Source organism: Poecilia formosa, unplaced genomic scaffold (assembly GCF_000485575.1).
Source record: "Poecilia formosa unplaced genomic scaffold, Poecilia_formosa-5.1.2 Scaffold38, whole genome shotgun sequence".
NCBI classification, from domain to species: domain Eukaryota; kingdom Metazoa; phylum Chordata; class Actinopteri; order Cyprinodontiformes; family Poeciliidae; genus Poecilia; species Poecilia formosa.
The window spans coordinates 1,421,994-1,433,155 of record NW_006799977.1 but is presented as its reverse complement, the minus strand read 5'-3'; the positions used below and the strand labels follow the sequence as shown (position 1 = coordinate 1,433,155).

Here is an 11,162-nt window from a genome sequence, read left to right as displayed (position 1 = left end):
GCAGATGCAAAAGCTGATACTCCTTTTCCCGTGATGATTGAATGCACCATTTAACAGAACGCGATTTATAGTAAATTTAAATACGCCAGCATTTTTCTAGCTATTAGAAACTAAAAAGTTAGCAGAACATTTTATTTGGATAATATGACAGTAGATATGTACGTCATCTTCTCTAAAGATCACGGAATTATCCTGAAAGAAAAAGTAAATACGTAAATAAATAAATTATTCCTTGTAATTTTAAGCTTGAAATTTGTGATTTCAATAAGTATAAAAAAAACTACTACGTTTTGCACGAATTCAGACATTATTCTCAAATAAGTTGAACACAAACTATACAGTGCCAAAAATACTTATACCACTTATATTTTTTACATCATGTCATGTTACAACCAAAGATTTCAAAATGTCTTACTAGGATTTAATTATACACAGTAGTGCATAATACTGAAAATCAAAATTCAAAAATACCTAACTGATTCCAAAGGGAAATTAAATGTTGATGTAACTCATATTATCCAAGATTCTTCAAAATTGTTGTAGATGCTGATGGCTTTGGGCAGGAAGGGTGTCCTGTAGTGGTCTTTATTACAACGGTCTGAAGAAGCCTCTGACTCAAGAGACTGTTGGTGTAAAACATGAAGTAGATGCTTTTCTTGATTTTCATCTGCAGTGATTCCACAATGGTCAGCAGAACAAACCAGCCTTATTTATCAGGTTGGCTAGCCTTTTTAAGTTTCTTTAAAAAAAATTTTTAATTCCTGACTCTGATACTGCTACCCCCAACAAATGATGGTAGAAGAGATTACACACACCCTGCAACAGAGCTACAGAAAATATGTAAAATTTTGCTGCAAACACCAACAGAACTAAGTTTCCTGAAGAAGTACATCTTATTCTGTCCCTTTCTGTGATGGCGTCATTGTTGCATGTCCATGTCAGTCTGTTGTCCAGATGAACACCGATGTATTTATACTCCTCAAGTAGGTTTGTTGAAGCAAGTGATGGCGTTTTCAACTCCAACTCCATGACAATCAGTGATCTGCAGAGAGTTCTGTTAAATGTTTGTTTGCTTAGGTCAGCCAACAGGAGTCTGTTGAATATTTAAACACACTTTCTTTGTGTTAGTTTGTGTTTTGTAGATATGGCCTAGTTGTTAAAATTTCCCACATTGTGAGATGTTTTGGACACATTTGTTTTAAAGGTGTGGTTTAGCTTACTGTCTGTTGTTAATTTGTCAGAACAAATCAGAATTTGTTCCTCTGGTCATAATAAGAAAAAAAAATAAATTTTATGTCTAAAATGTGGCTTTTGAGCAGTTAACTTTCTTCTCTTGACTTATCTTTCAAATTTTTAATGATGGTGTCTTATCAAAATTATAAAACACTGCTTACTGTGTGACTTATTTTATAAAAAATACGATGGGCTTTTTTTTTCTTTTAGAGTTTTTCTGGGTTTTGTTCATCAGAAGCTGGACAGGAAAATGAACAGAGAGAGAAGGGGAAGACATACATGACCCAGGGTTGACAATCAAATCTCAGACTATACCCTCTATAGAGTGCCTGCTCTTCCATTGAGACACACAGTATTTTTTCAAACATAAAAAACTTACCTCATTACTGAGCTTAAGGTCAACTGGAGAAATAGACAAACAAGACAGACTGAGATAATTAGCCAAGTGACAAAAACGATGTCTGAAATTTTTGGACAAGTCAAACTCAGGCTTTGCAACCTAAGAACACTGTTCCCATTGTTAAGCATGCTGGTGGCAGCATTATGCTATGGGATATTATGCTATGTTTTACAGTCTGTGGTATTAGTGAAATGCATAAAGTGGACAGAATATTGAAGAATGAAAACTAACTCTAAGTTCTTTAACTTTCACCTCAGTGCAACAGCCGGATGGTTAAAGCATCAAGGTTTCAGCTGAGCAAAAATCCCAAACACACTTTAAAACTGGCTTTGGGATGGATGAAACAGGCTAACATCAGCCTTCTGGAATCTGCTTCTCAAAGGCCAAATCTCAGCTCTAAAAAAAATTTGGCCACTATGTTTAGAAATGCAGTCAAAATTTTAAACTTAACAATTCAGAATTGTTATCTTTAAAGCTGACAAAGACTGTTTATTTGAAATCTAATAGTCTCTATTTGCACAGAAACTGTGCAAATAGGTGTGCTGTCTGAGCCAAAGGAAATTTAAGGTAACATTAATTGGGGTGTATGTATATTTTTGAGACTTGCACATTATATTGACTGTATATGATATAAAGGGAAGTGCAGAATTAAAAAAAAACTGAGAACACAGCTGTAATTACAGCTTACAGCGCTTTTCAAATTTAAACTCTCAATCTAAAAGCAAACATATTATATTAATGGCTAAAATTTAAACCTCTTCAAATGAACTCTTTTTATGTTATATTGCAGTGAAAATATTAGCTGCCTTGTATGTTTAGTATCAGACACCCTCTGTACACAGATGCTATGCTACAGTACATCTTCCCCTCACCATGTAAATCCCAGCCTGCAGGGCCATTTCCTCCTCCATGTGACCTTTTCTTCTGTTGACACCATCATCCTTGTTCCCAAGGTATTAGGATTTGTTGGGTGTGACATGTTCCTTGTGGTTCCGCCATCAATTATGCATAAATAATAATAACCTCGCACAACTGCTGATTTGCAATGACACTTTCATTCCGACGGCAGCAGCCTATAACTCAGTGCTACCTATTAGTTATTAATGCCTGGCCACGCCAGCTTTACTTTGTCATTTATTGCTTCATCTCTATGCCTTTTTAAATATTCAGCAACTGATGTATCTACGTTTACTGTCTGTGTTCCCTGCCCAGAAAAGGACTGTAGCATCTGGTGGAGGATGATGTAGTAAAGATGGTAAGCCAAGGCTTTGCTGTTTGCACAGCAGTATTGGCATGGGTGGGTTACTTGTGTCAACTGTTTGAAAACTTGCTGTTTTAAAACAACCACTTTCTTTTTTACCCTTCAAGCAGTTTAAAGTCTTTTAATGTAAGAATGGAGCAGATGACCTGACTAATTAACAAGCTAAAATCAACTTGACATGTGTGACTCCAAAAAGCACAACGACAGAATGATGTTAAAGTAATATTCTGCATCCCATGGTTGGCTCAGAGCTTAACTACTTCATAACTGCTTAATTTAGCATGCTCTATATCGTAATAAAAATAATAACTCTCTCAACATGTCTCTCTTTGAGCTAAAACCAATAAAAGTGCTACTTCAGTCATTAGCTAAACATTTTTGGTTAACATAGAAAGTACTTCTGTGACCAGGGCTTCTGTGTTTTTTTTTTTTTTTTTTTTTTTTTTTGTCTATCTGCTCTGTCTTCTCAAATCCCTCGTTGGTCAAAGCGGATGACCGCTCACAGTGAGCTTCGTTTTGCTGCAGGTTTCTCCTTCTTAAACTGGGGTTGTTCCTTTTCACTGTCACCACATGTATACTTAATATGAGGAATTACTGTGAAGTTAACAACTCTATGCAAGCAACTATCTCCTGTCAGCACTTTTCATTCAGGTGGACTGGTTACTGCAAAGTTCATCACTAAAAGTGTCTCAGGGATTTTCTTTGATAGAATACCATTTTACCAATTTATGCAATAAATGGAATTTCACTGTATTACTGTAAGATTGAGTGTTTGTAATAAGATATTAATCTATCTAAATGATTAAATGGGTTTAACTATAGAAATTGAATTTCTTTGTCTTTTAAAGTGACTTCAAGTGACACGTATTGTAAATTTGTGCTACATATATAAACTGAAATAAAACTAAATTTAAATACATGGATAGACAACATTAATACATAGCAAAATCTAAAATTATTTGTAACACTGGTAGATTTAGATTTAGAATTAGTTTGATTTGGTAGAACATTGGGATAGGCTCCTCTAAATAGTTAAAAAATAAAAGAGGAATCAGTGTAAAAAAGTAATTTTTTAACCATGTGTATGTACATTTGAATAAAAAGTGGAATGTCTAAAACAAATAATAAACATCTTAATAATCAGTGTAGAAATGTTTTGTTTTTTTTTTGCATTAGAGCAATCAAGTTCATTTTATAATTGCTCCGTAGCTTTTTGTATGTTTTCACTGCTATTTTGTTGATGGACTGAAAGTCTTTGAGAGTGGAAGGCCTCTTATCCATCACCCTTATCTTCTGTGGGGTTCATATAGTAGTTTAAAACAAATAAATCACTTTGCAACAATAACAATTTTATCTTGAATGGATTAAAAATTCCACGTATAATTTAATATTTCTGATTTGAAAAAGTAAAATGCAGTTCTCATCCAGTCTTAGAGACTAAATGGATTAATTGTTGTCCTGGCTGCCATACAGCTGAGACATCCATGTTCATATAAAACAAATCCGTGTGGCAGGTCAAAAGAGCAGGTAGGCTAAGGCTACATCATTGTTTAAAACACCAAACTGTAAAGTTTGGACTGATAAACTGAATGTTAAGTTATTATAAAACGCTCACCACAGATTGTTAAAACAGTGGCATAACATTTGGTGGAGTTAATTGTATGTGTAGTCAAATGTAAAGGTCTTAATCCCAAATCTGCCTTAAATTTAGATGTGCAGCAGTATCAGTGGTTATGCTATTTTTGGATGTGTGATCCAAGAAGCTTGTTAGATTCTGATCAACATATAACAACTAGGACTATATTGTAGCATAAGATTGCCTTGATTAGTCAATGCATTTTTATTATGTTGCCTGAGTCAATACTTTCATATAATTACAATTTAAAGTCTTTTGTTTTGGCATTCTGCCATCATTGCCCATTTAGAAATTGACATTTCTTACTTGCCTACCTTCTTTTCAGCAAAATAGCTCACCAAGATCAAACGAGGAGCAACTGAAAAAAATCAATTTTCAATTGGATTCATATCTGGACTTTGACTGGGCCATTCCAACTCATGGATGTGCTTTAATCTATCTCAATGGGGTCCAAATGTTTTGCCATATGACAACAAAAGTTAAAAATTGAATCATAATTTTTTGTCATTGTGATTTTTTTATTGTTATGTGCTCAATAATAAACTAAACATGGAATACTTTATTGACAGAAACAAAGTGACAATTTTTTTGTAGGAAATTGACCCATATAGGGTCTCAGACTTATTAAAAAGTAAATAATTTCTGACATTTCAGAGTCAATGGTCATAGGCTAATCTTAGCAACAAGAACAGGCCTGTGAGAATAGAATGAGACTTAAAGAGTAGACGTTAAAATAATTCTGTTAGTTTATAAATCACTGAATGGCATAGCACCAACTTTTGTTATGGTATTAACCTTCCAGATTGCTCAGGTTTTGTGGTTCTGCTCTGCTCTGCATCCCCAGAACCAGAACCAAATGAGGAGAAGCAGCATCCAGCTTCTATTCATCAGAAATCTGGAACAAACTTCCAGAAAATTGCAAAACAGCTGAAACACTGAGTTCCTTTAAACAAAGGCTAACAACCCACCTATTTAAATTTGCTTTTGATTAGTATTTGGTGAAACATTGACATATTGATGTGATTTGATTTGATGATGGCTTTTGACAATATGCAATGTTTACTGCTTGTTTTTAATTGGTAATTGTATGTTTTTATTATGCAAAACACTCTGAACTGCCTTGTTGCTTAAATGTGCCATGCATATAAACCTGACTTAACTTGACTTTGATGGTCAGTCAAATTTGTGCAATTGGCACATAAATTCATAACAAATACCCCCAGTCTGGACTTTGGACAACCCTGATCTAACCCATTCAATTGAAGTACTGGTTAAATTTTTGTTGTCCTGCTGGAAGGAGAATCTCTTTCTCAGTCAAAAATCTTCTGAAGCCTCTTAGCTTCTCTGTCTTTGCAGAATCACGAATCATGGTCGTGATTCTGCCAATACCACGTTTCACCGTAGAATTTGTGTTCAAAGTTTTTTTTTTCCAAATGTTTTTTCTTGCCACTCTTGCACAAAAGCCAGATTTGTGTAAAACACAAGAAATAATTGTTTTTATTCTACTTGCCCAGCCTGTCAATTTAAGTAGCCAGCCATATTCCGTTAGATTTGCAGATGTGCCATTTTGGTTAAGGGATTGAAAACCTCGTCATAAACACTGGTCTTTGCAGAAAAATGTTATCTTCTTTGAGCTGGAGCCACTGTATTTCATTTAGTGGTGCCAGAATGAAGAGGGTTGAATACAAATGCACACCAAACAGTTTGGATTTTTATTAGTAAAAAATATTACGTTGTTGGATTCCTGTAACGGTTGTTTGACATCATATTTGTTTGTAGTATGGGAGGGGAGAGTAACATAACTGATTAAACTCTAACGTTTCTGTTATTTCCTTATTTGGGTGTTCTAGGTGCTGATCAGCGCCCTCTAGGGGTTTTGATCTCTGCTGAAGCGTTTCCAGCCTGCAGCATCACGGGTGCGACGTCCCACTTCAATTATTGGATATGATTTTTATGCGGACATTCTCCTCTAATATGAAGATGAGAACTTTTTGTTTCTCTATGAAGAGGCGGAGTTTGCCTTACGAGCAAAAATACGCCTTCTCCCATGCCAGCCTCCGAATCACAGGCGAAACAGAGCAAATGTCTGAACTGCTGATGTTGTATTTTTTGTTTTATTAAAAAAAAAAAAAAAAAAAATCTAAATCTAAAAAAACATTGATATCTTAAAATGCATTTTGGAATAGTTTTTTTATTTGTATTTTATTTTTATACAGTTCTAGACCCTGAAATAAGATTTATTTATTTGTTTGTTTATTAATTTATGATGTTTTTTAAATCTAATTTTATGGTAGGACTAGCGGATAAATTATTTAACAAAAAATAAAATAAAATAAAAGTATATCTCTCCCACCTCCTCCTCCCCCTTTTTTTATTTTTATTTTATTTTTTACCATAATTGGTTTCGTGATTCGAATCGATCAGCAACCAGTATAAATTTTACACATGTATTTAGTGAGGTAATATTGTGACATGCAAAGGAGTGAATGAAATCCGTCAGCAGAAACAATTTGATGAGGCTCTTTTCATCAGCAGCACCATCTTGACTGCCTGTGGAGGAACAGAAGCAGAAACAGAAGTCCTTTTCCTTTCCCATGGGGATCGGATAAATATAGTACCTGAAAGCCCTCTCACACACACTCTCTCACACACACTCGCCATTTGCTGTTTGTGTAGAAGCGATTAGCCAGACACAACTGCGAAACTGTTACCTTTATGGTGGCCAAGCCGCAGAATATTCTGTAAGATGATCCGGCTGTGATGTGATGGGAGATGAAAATGTGTCTAAACTGTGACCTCAGGCCGGGATCATTGACTGGAAAACTGGAAAACCCTTTTAGTTCCATATAATTATGTGCTATAATTTTATATAAAAAAACATATTCCAAACTTTTAAAAGCTTTGTAATTTTTTTTTGTGTGTGTGAGAGTGTGTGTGTGTTTTATTTTATTTTACATTGATACGGTTGATATTTAGCGCTAAACTTATTTAACTACATTAATCCTCTTCTATAACACATCTGATTTATATGAATATAATTTTAATTATTGAGGGTTTTGCAAAAAATGAATTGATAATATATGAAAACAAATAGTTGAAAATTTTGGAGCTGACAAGATTGATAAAAAGGGTTCTCTTGTTATTGCTATTTCGTTTCTTTTTATTGGCTGGTAAGTTATGAATTATGAGCATAATAAGTTTTGACGAACATTAAAAATAAAATGTTAAAATTGTTATTTTGCATTGCATTTTTTGTAAATTCATTGCAATTATTTTTTCTAATAGACCAATGCGGATATTTACTCCTAATATCTTAAACACATGTCAGATTATTTTAAACGTTTAAAAGAAATGAAAATAGTTTTAACTTTTTCATAAATTTATTTACAAATAATTTCAGCTTACAACACCAGATAACTACATAGAATTACATATATTTGATTTTTTTATTATTATTATTATTAATAATATTATTATAAACAGTCTTTTTGCACTTGATCGTGTCTTGTATGAAATGTGTCAAGTCGAGCCTCCAATAGAAAAAAGAAAAAGAAAAATCAAAATAATTATCACAGATCTCAAACAGGAACAAAGGACAGATAAAAGTCAGACGGGTAAAATTATTTTCCCTTTTTTTCGTTTTACAAATATTTACAAATGTTACCTGTACAGAAATACTTTCCTTTTCTTTTCTTTTTTTCATTTCTCTTGTATTTCAAGAGTCTTTTTCATGGCTTTACAGTCCAGTGCTGCCTATTGATTTGTGCTCTTCACGCCTCCCAGTGATAAAGTCTCTATATAAAAATAAGAGTTTTTTTTTTTCCTTGCTTTTCAGTCACTGTGACGGCCATTTGGAGACCGCTGCCGCCGTCGCTGAAGGTAAAACGTGTCCAGAAATAATATTTGAAGGGACGCTGAGGATGGGAGCGATCGCGGCAGAGGTCCGGGTCAGAGAGAGGGACTGCGCGCTCAGCAGGGCCGACTGAACGGTGACTGGAGGCCGGAGGAAAGCCTGGGCGGCGCCCGGCGTCACGGACGACGAGCTGGACACCCCGATGATGTTCTCTATGCTGAAGGACGGCCTGTTTGACGGCTCGGATTTTATCATAGATGCCGTGCTCAGGCTGTTGAGCTGCAGCTGGAGGCTCGGGCTCAGTTGAGAGTTGAACGCCTTTCTGTTGAGCTCCGCCGAGGGCAGCAGGGGGACGCCCGGCGGGAGCATGGGCCCCACAGGTGGGATGTAGGGGTACTGCAAAGCCGCCGGGTGGGAATATGCAGCCGGGTGGATACCGTAGTGCCTCCCGTAGGGGCCTCCGAGGCTGTACGCCCCGAAACTCTGCATCATGAGTGCGGTCTGGTCCCTGAGCACGTCCGGCTGAACTCTCTTGAACCGTTTCCTCCTCCTGAGGAAGCTGCCGTTGTCGAACATGTCCTCTGAAGCCGGGTCCAGGGTCCAGTAGTTGCCCTTTCCGGGGTTGCCGGGCTCCCGGGGAATTTTCACGAAGCAGTCGTTCAACGACAAGTTGTGCCGGATGGAGTTCTGCCACGCCGGGAACTTCTCCCGGTAGTACGGGAAGCGGTTGCTGATGAACTCGCAGATCCCGCTGAGGGTGAGCTTCTTCTGCGGGCTCTGGAGGATCGCCATGGTGATGAGGGCGATGTAGGAGTAAGGCGGTTTCACCAAGCTGCTCTTGGGCTTCTGGATCGCTCCTCCCGGCGCTGCGCTCTGGTCATGACCCTCTCCTTTCCCTGAGCCCGGCTCTCCTTCCCCAGAGCTCTCGCAGCATGGGCTCCCTCCTCCGGACCTCATCTCCTCCTTCTCCACCTCGATCTCGTCCTCCAAGTCATCGTCGGCCGGCTCTCCTCGAAAGCCGTGCAGGATGCTGCCTCCCCCCGGGCTGTCGCAGTCGCTGTCCACCCTCTCCATGCCCTCATCGTCTCCCTCGCCCACCACATCGATATCCACGTCCTCGGCTGTGAGCACAGTTTGGCCGGACATGTCGCTGGCTCGATCGCTGCCTCCAGAGAGGGTCATCTCACGGCTTACTCACACTTTAATGTAAAAAAATTAAAAAATAAAATAAAATAGGAGAAGAAGAAACTCACAGAAGTGGAAACAGCTGTGCAGCGGCCAGTGCGCGCACACCGGGGGTCTGCTGGACAAAAACCGGAGGTCTCCAACGATCTGAAGGTGTGCAGAAAAACTTCAAACTTCGAGAAATATTCCCCACGCTGGAAGTTAGCGGGGCCTGCAGAGCGGTGCGTTTTGTCTCAGAAGTTATTTGGAGAGAAAGCGCAACTTTTTTTTTTCTTTTTTTTTCTTTTGCCTTTTGCGCTCCGGCGTCTCTCCTGCGGCGTCCTAAACCAGCGATATTTGGCGAGCTGAGTCGAACTGACACATTCTGCTTTTGGAAAAAAAGGCCGGAGCTTTTTAACCGGACTGACTGATAGATTACTTTCCCCCCTTGTATAAGATATACTATCAGAGCTGGACACGTGGTTCGGTGACGCCACACCCCCCACCTCTCATCTCTCCTTCGCTTCCAAAGCTTTGCTCTCTCCGCTCTCCGTTAAACCATGCAAACTGGAGTTGTTTCTTGGATTTGTCAACAATGGGACATCAGCAGCGCTGCTTTCCGCTGATTTTCTGTGTTCGTCCGTCATAGACCATTTAACGGTGGCGGAGGGAGGAGGAGGAGCAGGGGGAGAAAATTGGCCTGCATGATTGAAAGATCTGAAGCGCTCTAACGTGGCTGCGCAAAAACAACCTTTAACTTTTGCTAATTCGAACTGTGTTGACAGCTGCAGAGCGGTAACAGCGACAGCTAAGTTAAGGGAATCTGCTTGATCGAGCTTTGAGTGTGTTTTACCTTTTAAACTGTGAAATTGTGCATGAGAAGGGTTTTTTTTAACCATCTGTGAATTCTACTGCTTAATCTTTTTCTTGTCTTGGCTGCGATGCACCACTTTATGTTTGCATTATTATAGATCCCGCTGTGAAACTTCAATGTGCGAACACAAAACATGATTTCCAAGTCTATTTATTCCTGCAGGATTAGTGGGAAGAGCGCGAGGAAGCAGCTGCGGCGGAATCGACCATGAATGTTGGGGGAGAGGAACGCATTTCCTTAAGAGTTTGGAAGAGGTGCAAACGACCCAGATCATTGCATGTGTTTGCATTTGAAAAAAAAAATCTAGGAAATGTAGACAGCGGGTGAATTCAAAGGAAGCATTTTTTATTCACAGGCTTGGAGGTGAGCGCTAAAGGTTGAAGTTTGGGCTTGGGAAAACAGCAAGATCCTTTTGTTTCGGCGCTAATATTTAGAATAATTGATGCGGACTTTGCATGCTGAAGAGAAATGTGTAGAACTAGAAATAAAATATAGAAAGTTCGCACCGCAGCTGAAGGAATTAAAATCAAGGACTTTATTTTTTTAAAAATTTAATATAAAGGGAATTTAAATGATGGAATTTTTTTGTAGTTAAATGCTCGTTTAAAGTTTGTTATGCTTACAGAGTATTTATTTATAACTTATTTATTTTATTATTGTTAGAATTATTATTACCATCATGTTTTACATCAAATTTACTTTTGTTCATCAGGTAATTCGTATTAATTAATTACTTACGGA

At 37.9% G+C, this 11,162-nt stretch overlaps 1 protein-coding gene across 1 annotated transcript; it reads right to left on the bottom strand.

Moving 5' to 3' along the window:
• Positions 1-6,922: 6,922 nt before the first annotated feature.
• On the bottom strand, positions 6,923-11,083 carry foxd3 (forkhead box D3). The gene has a single exon (XM_007550861.2). The coding sequence runs from the start codon at positions 9,563-9,565 to the stop codon at positions 8,366-8,368; it is 1,200 nt and encodes a 399-aa protein (XP_007550923.1). The 5' UTR covers positions 9,566-11,083; the 3' UTR covers positions 6,923-8,365.
• Between the last annotated feature and the right edge of the window lie 79 nt (positions 11,084-11,162).

Coding starts and splice junctions, on each gene's coding strand:
- foxd3 (XM_007550861.2), bottom strand. CDS start 9,565: ATGACCCTCTCTGGAGGCAGCGATCGAGCCAGCGACATGTCCGGCCAA.